This window comes from Crotalus tigris, unplaced genomic scaffold (genome assembly GCF_016545835.1).
Source record: "Crotalus tigris isolate CLP2741 ecotype Arizona unplaced genomic scaffold, ASM1654583v1 scf7180000019483.1746242, whole genome shotgun sequence".
NCBI lineage: Eukaryota > Metazoa > Chordata > Lepidosauria > Squamata > Viperidae > Crotalus > Crotalus tigris.
This window is the reverse complement of record NW_024097562.1, coordinates 942423-960073: the sequence shown is the minus strand read 5'-3', so window position 1 is coordinate 960073 and position 17651 is coordinate 942423. Positions and strand designations below refer to the sequence as shown.

General features: G+C 42.8%; 1 protein-coding gene across 4 annotated transcripts in view; it reads left to right on the top strand.

Annotated features, from left to right (window-relative positions):
- Nucleotides 1-17651, top strand: part of PDGFRA (platelet derived growth factor receptor alpha) — a 68185-nt gene that overhangs the window by 13894 nt on the left and 36640 nt on the right. For all 4 annotated transcript variants that reach the window (XM_039362896.1, XM_039362898.1, XM_039362897.1 and 1 more), the window contains exons 2-7: nucleotides 3582-3642; nucleotides 5050-5364; nucleotides 9788-10054; nucleotides 13021-13151; nucleotides 16581-16752; nucleotides 16837-17026. In XM_039362896.1, coding sequence (XP_039218830.1) covers nucleotides 3594-3642; nucleotides 5050-5364; nucleotides 9788-10054; nucleotides 13021-13151; nucleotides 16581-16752; nucleotides 16837-17026 — 1124 coding nt within the window. In that variant the 5' untranslated portion in view covers nucleotides 3582-3593. The remainder of the gene's footprint in view (nucleotides 1-3581; nucleotides 3643-5049; nucleotides 5365-9787; nucleotides 10055-13020; nucleotides 13152-16580; nucleotides 16753-16836; nucleotides 17027-17651) is intronic.

Here is a 17651-nt window from a genome sequence, read left to right as displayed (position 1 = left end):
TTGCTCACGTTGTTAAATGAATCTTTGCAGTTGTTAAATTAGCAACAAGGTTGTTGAGTGAATCCAGTTTCCCTGTTGACTTTGCTTGTCCGAAGCTTACGAAAGATGACCCCGCGACTCTGGGACACTGCGACCGTCATAAATAGGAATTGACCCGCCAAGTGTCTGAATTTTGATCCCGTGACCCTGGGGATGCAGCAGTGGTCGTAAGTGTGAAAAACGGTCATAAGTCACTTTTTTCGGCGCCCTTGCAAGTTCAAACCGTCACTAAATGAGCTGTTGTAAGTCAAGGACAACCGGTGCTCTGTTTTGCAGATAGAAAAACAGGCCGTGTTTTCATGGCCCTGCTGTGGCTGCCCTCTTCACCTCTGGGGACCACATCTTGCAAGCACACCTGCGTTCCCACCTCTTCATTTTCCAAGGGGGCAGCCCAGAGGGAGAATAGGAGCGTGAGGCTGCGTCTTGTAAACTAGCATTAAAAATTATATAAAATAATAAACGAGATAGCCACGGAGCATGGAAGATTGCCAAGGGTTGCTAACCACATGGGTTTCTGCTGGCTGCATACTGGCAACGTGGGTTCACAATCCTTCCAGAGTGTGACAGAAAAATGCACACTCAGTTGCTGCAGACTCTTGCTATGTCCTCTGTATAATTTAAGGGCTGTGCGAGAGGAGTAGAATAGACCTTAGTTTGTTGCAATTCTGAAACAGCTAAATGTCAGAAAAGGATGATGATCTGTAATGAAATAGCCAGGTCTTCTGTCTTGGAACAGGGAGTTGGACTAGAACCCCAAAGCTGCTTTCAGCCTTACGATTTTATCAATCTGTCCATTCCTATCTGCCCCCTCCTCCTGCTGCAGTGATTCACTTAACAACTGAGAAGTGTAACATGGGACAAAATGCATTTAACAAATGTCTCGCTTAGTCACAGAAATTTTGGGCCCAGCTGTGGTTGTTAAGTCGAGAACTAGCTGTATTTTATCTGAAAGCGGATTGAATGGCTTATTTCAGTAAACAAAAGACTGGCAGGTTTTTAAACCTGTTAATGCAATTCACCACCCAGAGTCCAATTAGATGCAGCTCAAAACGCCTTTGGAGCAAATTATCTCAGTTTTTTAATTATTTATTTATTTATTTAATTTTATTTATATGCCGCCCAATCCCAAAGGACTCAGTTAAAAAGCAAACAAATATAGACTTTCAGGACTGTCATGTTTCGGGTAGGTTTAATTTTTTTTTTTTTTTAACCTTAGCAGCTGCTGTTTCGATAAAATTAAAAATATGACCATTGTAGGTAAAGAGTTTTGGACAAACTAAATGCTTAGTTATGTTTGTTGTAGAGCCTTAAGATTCGAAGTGTGAAGACTTTAGCCTTCTCTTTAGCCCTTAGCAGATTATGGGAGTTGTGGAACATGGAAGTTTGTCTTCTGCCAAGTTTAAATTCTGCGTGGGGTTTGTCTTCTTTCTTTCAAGATTAATCTCAGCTTTGTGTGCCGAGGTTTAGCAGTGTTACTTTTTTTGAGCCCTGAAAATGGTTTCATCGTAAGCTAGGTCAAATCAAGGGTGGTGTTTATTTTTTATCTATTTTATCTATTTTTACAAGAGATCCCTGTGTCTCAAAGTTAAGGTTTTCATTACTAACAAAAGACATCTGGGGAAGAAGATCACCAAATGGTGTTGATTTTGAGAGAAGCTAATCTCGGAATTCCCCCCCCCCTTTTTATTTTTATCTTTTCCTACTTGGTGCTAGGGATGAAGAAGTACGTGTCTAAAGCTGCATATACAGTAGTTCCTCTTTCACTGAAGTTTGAGGAATGTGTAAGACCTTTGCATCATGCCATTCATGATGTTGGCTTAATGGTCACAGTATCCTCAGCAGAAATACGTTGTTTGATTCAATAGGCGGAGTTGTTTTCGACAACTTGAAGAGTATTTGCAGTAATAATCATTTTATATGCGATAAATTTATGTGGCATTCTGAAACATGGGGTCCTTATGCAGCTAAGGCAGGGGTAGGCCACCTTGGCTCTTTTATGACTCGTGGACTTCAACTCCCAGAATTCCTGAGCCAGCCGTGCTGAGGGGAAAGGGAGAGGTTTCCAAGCTGAGCCATGCTGGCTCAGGAATTCTGGGAATTGAAGTCTACAAGTCATGAAGGGGCCATAGTTCCCTCATGCTGGCTCAGGAATTCTGGGAGTTGAAGTCCACGAGTCATAAAAGAGCCAAGGTTGCCTACCCCTGAGCTAAGGCAATATCCAGGATGTTGTTGTTCAGTTGCTAAGTTGTGTCTAAATCCTTGGGATCCCATGGGCCATACATAGCATGCCAGCCCCCTGCCCCCCCCACTGTATCCTGGAGTTTGCCCAGATACACGTAGTCCTTGACCTACGGCCACAATCGAGCCCAAACCTTATGTGGCTAAGTGAGAAAGTGAGTTTTGCCCCGTTTTATGACTTTTCTTGCCACATTTGTTAAGGGAATCACTGCAGTTGTTAAATGAGTAACACCAGTGTGAAGTGGATCTAGTTTCTCCCATTGACTTTGCTTGTCAGAAGGTCGCAAAAGGGGATCACGTGACCCTGGGGGACGCCGCAACCGTCATAAATATGAGTCAGTTGCTAAGGGTCTGAATTTTGATCACGTGACCGCGGGCATGGTGCAATGGTTATAAGTGTGAAAAGGGGTCCCTTTTTCAGTGCCGTTGTAACTTTGAACGGTCACTAAATGAACTGTGGTAAGGCGAGGACTACTTGTACCATTTATTTATTACTTATTCATTTTTTATGTCTGTCCATCTCACCATTACACAGATTCTGGGCGGCTTACCATGTTTGGGCCTTCAGGTTAGCCTTGACTCCTGGTGATGGCCAGGAAAAGTCCCTGTAGTTTTCTTCTGGAAAGATCTTGGAAGTGGTTTGCCATTGCTTTCTTCCTGGGCTGAAGGAGAGTGGCTGGCCCAAGGTCACCCACCTGCCTCTGGTGCCTTAACTACCACACCAAACTGGTTGTTGGGATACATATTTACCAATCTGAATATAAAGAGGAATAGGCCAGACAGTGTTAGTTGCCCTTTTGGCAGCAGGGAAGAATTTAAGATTGTCAGTACAGGTGGCCCTCGACTGACAATGGTTCGTTTACTGACCGTTCAAATTTGCAACGGCGTTGAAAAAAGTGACTTATGACCATTTTTCACACTTACGACCATTGTAGCCTCCCCCTGGTCACGTGATCAAAATTCGGATGCTCGGCAACTGACTCATATTCATGATGGTTGCCGTATCCCGGGGGTCATGGGGTCAATTTTCAGGACTTTCTGAGAAGCAAAGTCAGAATGAAGATTCACTTAACCATTTTACTCATTTAGCAACTGCAGGGACTGACTTAACAACTGTGGCAAGAAAGGCCATAAAATGGGGCAAAATTCACTTAAGAATTGTCTGACTGAGCAACAGGAACTTTGGGGCTCAATCAGGTTCGTAAGTTGAGGGTTTCCTGTCCATAATTTCAGCCTGCATTGCAGATGTATCCTATCTGTTTTCAATATAATCATTATTCTTTCATTTTATGTTCTGTTTTCAGTTGACCTTTACTATGGGTCCTTCCCGAAAAGAATTCTTGGTCTTGGGCTACCTCCTTGCAGGTAAGATTTACCTTCAGTGGGATATTTTTGCCAAGTCCATCATCCACCTAGAACTAAGGAGAAATTTCCTGATAGTTAGAACAATTAACCAGTGGAACAACCTGCCTCCAGAAGTTGTGGGTGCTCCAACACTGGAAGTTTTTAAGAAGAGATTGGACAGCCATTTGTCTGAAATGGTATAGGGCAGTGGTTCTCAACCTGTGGGTCGGGACCCCATTTGGGGTCGAACGATCATTTCTTGAATAGAGTCTAATTCTATTGGCTTTCAAAAGCCAATAGGAATTGTCCAGGCTGTCTCTGCCCTGCTGAGCCCGCCAAAAGTCCCATTCTGCAAACGGTGCTGCACCAGTTGAGTAGTCCTCGACTTACGACCGGTCAAGTAGTCTTCGACTTACGACTGGTTGGGGGTTGCGGCATTAAAAAGGTTGAGAACCACTGGTATAGGGTTTCCTGCCTGAGCAGGGGGTTGGACTAGATGACCTCCAAGGTCCCTTCCAACTTCATTATTACTATTATTATTATTATTATTTGTCAGAGAGTCTCTTTGGTTAAATATATCCTGCTGGAAGAAGAAGCCTGATACTTTAGATCCCATTTGCTATCCCTTCCAGTCGATGGGGAATTGTGAGAGCTGCCCCCCATTCCAGAATTTTAGTCAGTGCCTTGAGCAAACATTCAATTTGTTTTATTCTCATTTTCATTCACCAGTGATTCTGGTCCCAGAAACAGCGTCAGAAATGTATTTATCTACTGGCATTGCATGAAAAAAAAAAAAAGCTGCTTTGATTTCTCCCATCATGCATCATTTCTCTTCCCAGAAGGGAGATCATGAGTGCAAATCTTCAAGAATGCTTAGCATGTCATACTCAGACTCAAAGACAACAAAATCTGAATTTCATACATTTTCTTGGCCAGAACTGGAAAAGCTCCACCAGGACTTTTAGAGAAAGGTGAAGTTAATAGCTGAGTTTGGCCCGGGGTAAAATATGTACTGATTTCTTTGGCAGGCACTCAATTTGCAGACAGTACATACTAAGTTCCTTGGATTTTGAGGAGAATCTGATCATCTTTTGAGCAAGAAATATGCTACCGCCAGGTCCAGTTTTGAAACTTGCAGCGTAGGAAGGTGGACATTGTGCAAAAAAAACACATTATTTTGGAAACAAATGTCATTATTTGGTCTTGACTTATACAAAATGCTTAAGCAATAATACGATAAAAACAAAGTTTAAATGAACAGGAAAGCCAAGCTTTGCAAAAAGGTATAAATTGGTCCGAAGCAAATGCCTTTACTGTGTTGCTTGTGAATGCTTCAGAACTACTTGTAATCACAATGAAGGTAGTTCTCGACTTAACAACAGTTTGTTTAGTGACCGTTTGAAGTTACACCGTGCTTTCTCTTCGTAGGGTCATGCATCATCTCCTGCCAGAGTTTGCTTCCCGCTATTCTCCCAAGTGAAGAGCAAATGGTGGTGCAGCTGAATGCCCCCTTCACTTTGAAATGTTCTGGAGACAGCGAAGTGAGCTGGCAGCATCCAGCCCCAGAAGGCAACCATTCCATCACCATCAGAAATGAAGAGAACAACAGCGGCCTTTTCGTGACCGTCCTCGAAGTGGCGAACGCATCGGCTTCCCTCACCGGATTATACATTTGTTATTATAATCATTCCCAAGAGGAAGATGGAGAAGTCGAAGGGAAAGAGATCTACATTTTTGTGCCAGGTGAGTTGACGGAGTTCAAGTCACCAGGAAGGCTTTGGGATAGAGAGGCAAGTAGCTTCCACTGGATCCCTTTGAGTTAGAGCAGGGGTAGGCCACCTTGGCTCTTTTATGACTCGTGGACTTCAACTCCCAGAATTCCTGAGCCAGCCATGCTGAGGGGAAAGGGAGAGGTTTCCAAGCTGAGCCATTGCTGGCTCAGGAATTCTGGGAGTTGAAGTCCACGAGTCATAAAGCAGCCTAGGCCAGAGGTAGGCAAACCTTGGCTCTTTTATAACTCGTGGACTTCAACTCCCAGAATTCCTGAGCCAGCCATGCTGAGGGGAACGGGATCGGTTTCCAAGCTGAGCCATTGCTGGCTCAGGAATTCTGGGAGTTGAAGTCCACGAGTCATAAAAGAGCCAAGGTGGCCTACCCCTGAGTTAGAGCAAGTGGATACTCAATGGTTCTCAATCTTTTCTTCACCACGGACCTCCTTTAAATAGCACTTAGCGATAGCACTTGTATACTGCTTCACAGTGCTTTACAGCCCTCTCTAAGCAGTTTTACAGCGTCAGCCTATTGCCCCCAGCAATCTGGGTCCTCCTTTTACCAACCTCAGAAGGATGGAAGGCTGAGTCAACCTTGAGCCGGTCAGGATCGAACTGCCAAACTGGTGGCAGCCGCAGATAGCAGAAGTAACCTGCAGTACTGCATTCTAACCACTGTGCCACGTTTCGTTTCTCATCCCAGAAGCTTCTGCGGGATGTTTTCTGCCCTGTGTCCCTTCACTGAAATCCTTCCATTCCCCACCATCCAGTCAGAGCTGAAGAAGCTTCTGAGATGAGAAGTGAAATGTCTTCAAAGAAAAACAAGACAGTCCAGTTGCCTCATGAAAAAGCACCTTTGTCTCAAAGTTCTTGTTTGGTTATCCTAGGGCAGGGGTAGGCAACCTTGGCTCTTTTATGACTCGTGGACTTCAACTCCTTGGCTCTTTTATGACTCGTGGACTTCAACTCCCAGAATTCCTGAGCCAGCCATGCTCAGGGGAAAGGTTTCCATGCTCAGCTATGCTGGCTCAGGAATTCTGGGAGTTGAAGTCTGCGAGTCATAAAAGAGCCAAGGTGGCCTACCCCTGTCCTAGGAAATGGGAGATTGGACTAAGGTAGGCGTGCACTGCTTTGGCTGACTTGAGAATGTCAGCAGACTTTGGACAGCATATTGAAATGGTTGATTATGTGCCATCAAATTGGTGTCAGTTGTTAACGACCACATAGGTTATGTTCCCAACTTGATCCTTCTAAGTCCATCAATGGTACATTAATCATTGCTGTAATTAACTCCATTCCCCTTGTGGCTGTCTTCCTCTTCTTATATTCCTGCTGTCTTTCCTAACATTAGAGGACTATGTCTTTGCAGAAATGGGTCCGAAGTAGGATAATTTGAACCTGGTCACTTGTAATACGGATGAAAATTCTGGCTTGTTTTGCTTGATGATCCATTTGTTTGTTTCCCTGGCCTTTCCTGGCATTCTCAGGATTTTTTTTTTCTGACACCAAAGTTCAATACTCATTCAAAGTCAATATTCCGCTTTTCAAAGTTCAACTTTGGCTTCCATAGAGCTTCACCTTTTGACTTATGATGTCCCACAAACTGTGCTCTGGCTCTGGCTATAAGAGTGCCCTCATCTTAGCCAAAGATGGAAAAATTTCAGTCCCAGAATTAGGACAAAACTGCCTTGCTGGAGCTGAGTTGAATGCTCTTCTTCCCTAACCAGACCCACACAGTTTTCAGACACTATGACCAAACCTCAGCGGTGTCACTTGATCAGCCTGGGGTAGATATATACACAACTGAGTATGATCAGTATACTGGTGATGCTGCACGCCATGTTGATGGATGACCTTTTCCATGACTTCATATATACTAGATCAGTGGTTCTTAACCTGGGCGATATTGCCCCCCAGAGGGCGATTTCATTTTTCAGGGGGGCGATGGGATGAAAAGGAGCGATGCGGGGGCAAAGGAACGAAAAGGGGGAGATAAGGGGGCGATGGAGCGAGAAGTTTTGGGGACACTTTTGAGACTTTTTTGTGCAGTGAATCGCTGTATATCTGTCGTACAAAAACATCTGATTGCTCGCTATTAGTGGATTGAATTGTGTTTTCAAACGTTCCTCCAGCTAGCTTCAGTACAGAACGCCGTACATATGTGAAGATGCATCGCTTATCTTCGTTCGCGCAGCGCAGCAGCCTCTACCCATACAGTGGCACGCCGTTGGCCAGAATATGGGAGATATGGGGAAAAAACTGGAAATAAATTATTTGCATCGATATGTCCTGATGACAATTTTAAAGAAAACAAAAAAAGTGTTTGCATAAATTGAAGAATTATTTCCTATGTTGTGATTGAGAGGTTATGTTGGGGGAGGGGGGCGATGACAACTTCCTTATTGGCTCAAGGGGGCGATTCCTTCAAAAAGGTTAAGAACCACTGACCTAGATGACAAACAGAGCTTGGGTGAAATAGGAGCTTTAAGCATTTGCAAGGTTTTGTCTGTTTAATGCAGGGGTGTCAAACTCAATTTTATTGAGGGCCGCATCAGCATTGCTGTTGCCCTTGGGGGGGCCAGGTGGGTGTGGCCAGGGTGGGTGCAGCCTACTGGGTGGGCGTGGACAGAGTGGGTGTGGCCTACTGGGTGGGCATGGCCAGCTCTACATCGTTTGCGTCAAGGGTGCCTGTGGGGGGCTGGGCAGGAGTGGGACAGATCTGAGGGTCTCTGGCAGAAGGGGGTGGGACCGGGGCAAGCACCAAGGCATGGTGCATTTCTTCATTCCTCACAAAGGGTGACACCTCCCCAGCATGCACCCAGGGGGTGGGGCCAGTGCAACGGGCTGGTTCCTCGCTGTTTCTGGACGGCCTTGTGGAACTAAGACTGAATATGTTTCAGCATAGATGGCCACCACAAAATTGTACATTGGCTCCCGGCCGGCTTGGGCCAGGGCCAAGGAAGCAGGGGTCGTTCTCTCATTGTTTCCAGGGTGCGTTCGCGGGCCACATGAAACCACTTCGCGGGCCACATCCGGCCTCCGGGCCTTGTGTTTGACATGTCTGGTTTAATGTCTCTGTGGAGATACTGGGAGAAGTTATCTGACACGTTAGGAGGAGATATCATCAAGATACTCATGATATCCAGCTTTACACCCATCCCAGGCCCTCTGAGAAATGTGGTGGAAGTTCTGGAGGCTGTCAAGGACTGAACGGGGAAAAACAAGCTACTCAACCAAGCAAGAAAGAATGGCTTTTAATTCAGATTCCATGAGTATTCTAAGTTTCCAACTTTGATTATCAGTTGAGTTGGACTCCCCTGGAGGGAACAGGTTCACAGTCTGGGGTCTTCCAGGATACCCATCTGCTACTAAAGGATTAAGTGGAAAGCCAGATAGAAGCTTTAGCTAGTGTGCAGTTGAGTTTTACTTGGAATAGAATGTGCTAAGGACAGAATCTTTGGCCACCTAATGAGAAGGAAAGACTCCCAGGAGAAGGGCCTAATGCTGGGAAAGATTGAGGGCAATAGAAGAAGAGGATGACAGAGAATGAGGTGGCTGGATGGAGTCACTGAAGCAGTAGGTGTGAACTTAAATGGACTCCAGAAGATGGTAGAGGACAGGAAGGTCTGGAGGAACGTTGTCCATGGGGTCGCAATGGGTCGGACACGGCTTCGCAATTAACAACAACAACAAGGACAGAATCATTCTTTGACCATCTCTTAGTTAGATTACTACTATTCATTCCACATGGGACCTCTGAAGAGGATCAGCCAGAGATGTCTGGCAGTCAGAATCCAATGGTCAACATGCTAACTGACCAGACATTTTTTTGCCACATTACACTGCTGTTATGAGAGCTGCTTTGGTTACCGTTGTGTTTCTGAGTATAGTTCAAAGTCCTGAATGCTATTTTTAAAAATTCAACATGGCTGGATTTCTGACAGACTGTCTATCTCAGGTAGATTTTGCCTTCATGATAATCCATGTGTCTCCCAAGGGTTCCCACCTTCTAATTATGGCTGAAAAGACTCAACCCTGGTTGTTCTCTGTGTGACTTCTCCTTCCACAGAAATGTCATCACATTAGTTTGTTTAGGGTGGCATCAGTTCGGCTAGGTAAGAGAAAGATCAAATGGAATAAACTCATATTATTGTACGGCACATGGGATGCAGGCTGGAGATTGAATCTATTAACGTATGTATTTATTCCTCTAACCCAGGAGTCTTCAACTTGGCAACTTTAAGACTTGTGGACTTCAACTCCCAGAATTCCTCAGCCAGCCCTGGCTGGCTGAGGAATTCTGGGAGTTGAAGTCCACAAAAGTCTTAAAGTTGCCAAGATTGAAGACCCCTACTTTCTAACCCGATTGATGCATCAGAGTATCTCTTTCTCAACAGATCCAGCTGTTCCCTTTGTTCCAACCTCCCCAGAAGATTTGTTCATCGTTGCCAGCGAGGAAGACAATTCTTCCATTATCCCATGTCGCACGACTGACCCTAACACTCAAGTCACTCTAATGAACAGAGAAGGAAAAATTCTGTACGCCTCGTACGACAACAGGCTGGGCTTCATTGGAAACTTCTCTTTGGGGTCCTACATATGCAAGACCACTGTCAGAGCCGTTAACTTTGAGTCTGGCGAATTTTTCATCTATGTTTACAAAGGTACATCGTGTATTTTTCAGTTGACATGGATAAATGACAGGTTTTGAGTCTCCTTCGATGCTTTGCGAAAGGGTCCAATTGCCTCTAGTTCAGTGGTTCTCAACCTGTGGGTCGGGACCCCATTTGGGGTCGAACGACCATTTCACGGGGGTCGCCAAACAACGCAGTCCACCATTTTTTCCCCCTTTTCCTTAGCTGTGCTACTCCCTTTTATTCTATTGGTGTTTGAAAGCCAATTGAATAGACCAGTGGTTCTCAACCTTTTTAATGCCGCGACCCCCCAACCGGTCGTAAGTCGAGGACTACTCAATTGGTCATAAGTCGAGGACTACTCAACTGGTGCAGCACCGTTTGCAGAATGGGACTTTTGGCAGGCTCAGCAGGGCAGAGACAGCCTGGACAATTTGTATTGGCTTTTGAAAGCCAATAGAGTTAGACTCTATTCAAGAGAGTCTATTCTGTTGGCTTTCAAAAGCCAATAGAATAAAAGGAGTAGCACAGCTAAGGAAAGGGGGGAAAATATGGCGGACTGTGTTGTTTGGCGACCCCTGTGAAATGGTCGTTCGACCCCAAATGGGGTCCCGACCCACAGGTTGAGAACCACTGGAATAGACCCTCTTGAATAGAGTCTAATTCTATTGGCTTTCAAAAGCCAATAGGAATTGTCCAGGCTGTCTCTGCCCTGCTGAGCCCGCCAAAAGTCCCATTCTGCAAACGGTGCTGCACCAGTTGAGTAGTCCTCGACTTACGACCGGTTGAGTAGTCCTCGACTTACGACCGGTTGGGGGTCGCGGCATTAAAAAGGTTGAGAATCACTGCTCTAGTTAAAGAAACGGTCGTCTTCTAAGTACAGATTTAATTCTCACATGGCTACAGAAAAATAACTCCCCAAAAGACAGATGGAAAAGAGAGACCGAATGGGCTGTTATATAGGGCGAGCAAGGGAAAGGGGCAAAAAGGTTTGAATTTTTATTTTATAGAAAGAAATGCAATTATTGGAATAATCTACTTAATGGATTTCTAACTTCAATAAAATGTACTTATCGGAAGTCTGGAAGTTCTCTGAACTTGGCTAGTTGGTTCCAGTCTTGTCTATCAATTGAAGGCAAGCCATCTTTTGTCATGTGGCTTGTTGGGCATAAATAATCCACCTCTGGCCTAATGGTAGGATTAGCTATGTGGTTAGACCAGGGGTCTTCAAACTTGACAACTTTAAGACTTGTGGACTTCAACTCCCAGAATTCCTCAGCCAGCCCCAGAAGTTGAAGTCCACAAGTCTTAAAGTTGCCAAGTTTGAAGACCCCTGGGTTAGACCAGCAACCGACTACCAGCCCCCTGCTAAGACCTTGAGTGTAGCCTCCAGAATTTCCTAACCTTCACTTATGCCTGTGGGTGTGCTTCCCTCCCCATTGCTTCCCATTTGCCCTACAGATTTTCTTTCCTTTCTTCCTAATTTCCAGTTTCCATTCTTCTCAACTTCTAAATGTCTGATAAATGTGTTTCTGACAAACATTCATCGTTAGATGTTGGCACAATTAGAACTCGGTGATCATTCTGGCAGGTTGTACAGATGAAAATTAAGTTTTATTGGAGAATTTAACATTGGGGTAAATAATTTATTCTGAACACCGTTGGGAAGGGGGAATCAATAGATTTTAAAAGTAGAAGGACAAGGATAGTTTTGTTTGTTATGTGTTAATGCATCTGTTATTTTGCCCCGAATTCATGATTCTGGGTAGTGTACAAGAATCTCAATGACAATCTTGCCAGATAAGTCACAATATCAATAAAAGCAATCAAAACATTAGGAAAGGCTACCTTCTTTCCTCACTATGTATATGGCATTGTGGCTGCGTTCACACCACCCACTGGACCTGGTTACTGAATTCATCCATTTCTTATATTTGGATAATACATTGACTTATAAACTCAAAAGTTCATATATGTGCCAGATCCCACTGAAGGTTAATATTAACTCCAGTATATTGAGTTTATTGTTCAGATGCAAGCCTTTAACAAACCTGATTGTACTGAGATAACAATTTATGGGTAAATTTAGTTTGTGCTAAACAATCCCACTTCGACAAAGGCCATCACCCCTCTGCTTGTCTTGTATGCAATTTGCAACACGTTTCTTTTGGAATTTCATCTGGAAAAATTTGTGTACAGATAGTTCGTTGACTCACGACCACAACTTAGCCTGACATTTCTGTTGCTAAGTGAGACATTTGTTAAGTAAGTTTTGCCCCATATTATGACCTTTCTTGCCACAGTTGTTAAGTGAATCACTGCTGTTGTTAAGTTAGTAACATGGTTGTTAAGTGAATTTGGTTTCCCTATTGCCTTTGCTATCAGAAGGTTGCAAACGGTGATCACATGACCCCAGGACGCCGTAACTGTCATACATATGAGTCAGTTACCAAGCACGTGAATTTTGATCATGTCATTGTGGGGTTACCGCAACAGTCATAAGTGTGAAAAATGGCCATAACTCACTTTCTTCAGTGCTGTTGTGACTTTGAATGTTCACTAAATGAACTGTTGTAAATCGAGGACTATCTGTATTCCCTCATTCAGGCAGATTGAGGATGAGTCTTGAGGCACCAGGTGCTGGGAGGAGAATAATTGAGACAACAGTGTGCCCTGTTCCACATCTGCAACTAGATTCCTGCTTTTGAATCCAAAAGAGGACTCTGTTCCATCCTTTTAATGATTCAAATATGTTATTTATTTTATAGAGCAAATGGGATGCAGAATTCTATTCGTTCTTTGAACTCAGAAAACCCCAAATGCCCTGAATTGGCCCCATAAATGACAGTTGAAAATACTACGATTTAGTTTAACAAATTTCTTCCCACCACGTCGTTAATGTTGATGTTCTCCTTAATATACAGAGAAAAATAAGGCATTCAAGGGAATGATGTTCTATGCATATTATTTCCTTAAAATGTTTAATCCTCTTCCAGCTCCATCATACCTTCATGTTGAAATTGAGTCCCCCAAGACTGTATATAAAACAGGAGAAACCATTATCGTTACTTGTGTGGTCTTGGATAATGAAGTGGTGAACCTAGAGTGGAATTATCCGGGGAAAGTGGTAAATATCCCTTTTTGTTGTTGACTAAATGGCTGGAGGATACCGTGGGTGGGGCTTTAATTCCGTATTTTTAAAAAGAAAACGTCCGGATAAAAACATTTGAAAGAAAGGCCAATTGTTAAATGTATTTGCTTGGTCAACTGTCAAGATTTAATGGTTAGCAAGCATGCAGAGCTTTGCAAAATGTTATGGGGAGATGAGTAACATATGAGTTTGACAGGAAGTGGGAGAAGAAGAATAATAACACTTCCACAAACCTGGAAAATATAATACAACAAAAATGGTTTTTGTATAGTTGCTCACATGTTACACTTCTGCTGATGAAAGAACATGATTATTTGCAAATGTCTTTAAGTCATAATCCAAAGCAGACTTCTCTAATCTTGTCTCTTCCTAAAGTTTTGGACTCTCCAACCCACAGAACTAATAACTAACTAATAACTATATTGTCACTTTGAATCTACACCGATCGGCATACGTTAAAATGAAATTCCGTTGCATACAGCTCTCAAAGGGTCACCACCTCCGATATACACTACATAAATAGGACAAAAACAAACAAATAAATAAACACAGAATTAGGCATATACCCACATATATTACATGACACAGAGAAACAACACAGACTAGTTGAGCCGAGGTGGCGCAGCAGTTAGAGTGCAGTACTGCAGGCCACTGTAGCTGACTGTGTTCAGCAGGTCAGCGGTTCAAATCTCACCGGCTCAAGGTTGACTCAGCCTTCCATCCTTCCGGGGTAGATAAAATGAGGACCCAGATTGTTGGGGGCAATGTAAATATATATATATATATAATATATATATATATATATAATATATATTATATATATAGCTGCTCGAAGCACGAAGCTGAAAACACCAGCCTGAAGATGACGAATGGGACTTCGTCAAAACGTCGCCAAGACACTTCCAATTTTACGCGGGAGAAAACCCGAACAACCAAAGACCTACATATATATACATTGCTTACTTGGTGTACACCGCTTAAAGAGTGCTTGCACTTAAAGCGGTATATAAGTCTCATAAATAAATAAATAGTTCAGGTTATGTATATGTGTGCATGGCGAGAAAAACAAATTTTGTGAGTTTACCCAGAAGGATGGCATAGGGAACAAAGCTATTAACAGAATCGGGTAGTCCTGCTATAAATACTTCGAAACCTCCTCCCAGAGGGAAGCAACAGAAACAGACCATAAAGTGAGTGTGTGGGGTCTCTAACAAGGCTTTGAGTTCTAAGCAGATAGCGCTTATAAGCAGCATCTTGAATAAGAGGAAGCGAGCTTCCTATAATTTTCTTGGCTGTCCTTACCACTCTCTGTATGGACCTTCTATCTGAGGCACTACTGCCACCAAACCAGACAGTGATGCCGTTTGTTAAGATGCTCTCAGTCGTGCCTCTGTAAAAAGTGGTCAGGACAGAAGGAGAAAGATGTGCTCTCCTCATCCGACGCAAGAAATGTAGACGCTGGTTTGCACGCTTCACTAAGGATGACGTGTGGAGAGACCAATTCAGATTGTTAGTTGTCTGCACCCCCAGATACTTAATACTGATGACCATCTCTACAGCTGCATCCTTGATAATGAGTGGAGTATAGTGGAGTATGACTATGCCGGCTCTTTCTGAAAATCTACAATGATCTCCTTTGTTTTATCAACATTTAAAACCAGGTTACTTTTATTGCACCAGTCGACTAGAGCCTTCACCTCTTCTCTTCTTTTTTTCTTTTTCCAATAATTTTATTAAAGATTATATTATACACATAAAACTAACACAGCTAGACTTGCAGTTCTCAAGGTTTTCAATCATATATAGCTGCCTAATGTGCAAGCAGCTGATGAAAGCTAAGGAGCTCGAAATAGCTATACCAGCTTCCCTTTAACTCTTTGTTAGCAATCCAAATATATATATGTGTGTGTGTGTATGTATGTATGTGTGTATGTGTATGTGTATATATATATATATATATATATATATATATATATATATACACACACATATACACATATATATATATATATATATATATATATATATATATATATACACATATACTGTGTGTGTGTGTGTGTGTGTGTGTGTGTGTGTATACACCTGAGGTTTTCGCGGGTGTTTGTATGTAGGTCTTTGGTTATTCGGGTTTTCTCCCGCGTCAAATTGGAAGTGTCTTGGCGACGTTTTGACGAAGTCTCATTCGTCATCATCAGGCTGGTGTTTTCGTTTTCGTCTTCGTGCTTCTAGGAGCAATGTGTGATCATAGCTGTTTCTTTCTTTTAACTGCCAGTGGGGGTATGAACTGATTGGGTGAGAGCCTGGCTGTGTTCTGTGTTCTCACATCCCCCTGCAACTCAGACTAACCTGAGCACAACAAAGCCCCCACCCAAACAGAACACTCCCCCATCTAATTAGAGCACAACCAACCCCCCATCCAATCAGAGCACAGCCAAGCTCCTAACCAATCAGAACACACCTCCACCCAATCAGAACACAGCCAGGCTCTCACCCAACCAGTTCATACCCCCACTGGCAGTTAAAAGGAAGAAACAGCTATGATCACACATTGCTCCTAGAAGCACAAAGCCGAAAACACCAGCCTGAAGATGATGAATGAGACTTCGTCGAAACGTCGCCAAGACACTTCCAATTTGACACGGGAGAAAACCCGAATAACCAAAGACCTATATATATATATATATGCAGGAAGTTTTTCAGACAGATGTCTAATTGATTACACCTTGACATTTTTTTTTAACTGCTATACTGCAGTTTTACTTTTTTTACAATCTCTTTTGCCTTCCAGCCCCCAACTAGGGGCGTTAAGCAGGCTCAAGTCGCAACTGCGAAACATTACAAATCCAAATTTCTTTTTCTGACAAAGAATTAAAGAATTAAAGAGAGCAGACTTTGGCTTGCTTATAAGAGACTCTCTCACTACCTGGCGTCTTAAGCCCTGAGGATGCCGGCAGGTGACGGCGAAAGCTTGGCGATTTTAAATTAAATTAAACTTTTATGGTTTTATCACCCTGGTGCTCATCTTATTTTAAATATGAATATTCCCAGGGTTCATATTTTTAGTGTTATTAACCATATATATATATATATATATATATATATATATATATATATATATATATATATATATATATATATACTTAATATTTTATCAGCAACACATTGTCTAGGTTCCAACAATTAACTAATACATGTTAAATTCCTCTTCTCTTCTTAATTAGACATCTGTGACACCACCTAATTAGACACCTTTGACAAATATGGAATCCAGAATGGGGCTTCCTCTGAAAATCCTTGGGTACACGGAGACCGATGAGATAGCATAATATTTTCGGTAGATGTCTTATTTTAAAAAGATTTCTGTCTTGACTATCTGTTCCATTCCCTCTCTCCCATGTGCAGAAGAATAAAGGAATAATCTCCCTTGACGACATCAAAGTTCCAGCTCAGAAGCTGATTTATAATTTAACCATTCCAGATGCATCAGTGAAGGACAGCGGAGATTATGAATGTGCTGTTAGACACGTGACTAAAGATTTTAAGAAAATGGAAAGGATTGCCATCTACGTTCACGGTAGAGCCTGTTTCTCCTTTTCACGCTATGATTGCTCATGAGAATGGCAACAAAGGTGGTCATGGAACTATTGTCTTCCTACAGATAAAGGGTTCATTCATTTGGAGCCCCATTTCAAGCCCGCGGAGGCCGTCAATCTACACGAAGTCAAAAACTTTGTAATTTATGTCTATGCATATCCAGAGCCAAGGTTGTTTTGGCTAAAGGACAACGTCACACTGATGGAGAATCTCACAGAGATTGTAACCAGTTCCAAGCAAATCCAAGAAACCAGGTAAAGGAACTAGCCTGTCATGGATTGGTGGTTTCTTCACCACTGAACCCACCATTTGGGAAACAAGGTTTCTTCTCAAAAATTATTTATTCTCCTCACGGAATAATCTTCATTCCAGGATACACCTCTCTGAAAATTTTCCCTAGTTCTCAGTCTATAGTCCAAGGGTAGGCAACCTTGCCTCTTTTATGACTTGTGGACTTCAACTCCCAGAATTCCTGAGCCAGTATGGCTCAGCTTGGAAACCTCTCCCTTTCCCCTCAGCATGGCTGGCTCAGGAATTCTGGGAGTTGAAGTCCACCAGTCATAAAAGAGCCAAGGTTGCCTATGTTTGATCAATGATTTTGTCTTTGTCAAAAGATATGCTGGAGGTTCTCAAGAAAAGATTGCATAACCCTTTGTCCAGAACGATATAAGGTTTCCTACTATGGTCAGGGGTTTGGATTAAAAGACCTCCAAGGTCCCTTCTAACGCTATGATTCTAAGATGAAGTATTGGTTGAACACAACATAGAATAATTCTGGTTTATTCCTTGTTTCTTTGTTGGTCAGTGCCAGGTAGACATAAATTGTTAACCCTTTTCGTTCGAAATCATTGCAAATACTGACCCTATAATATACCCACC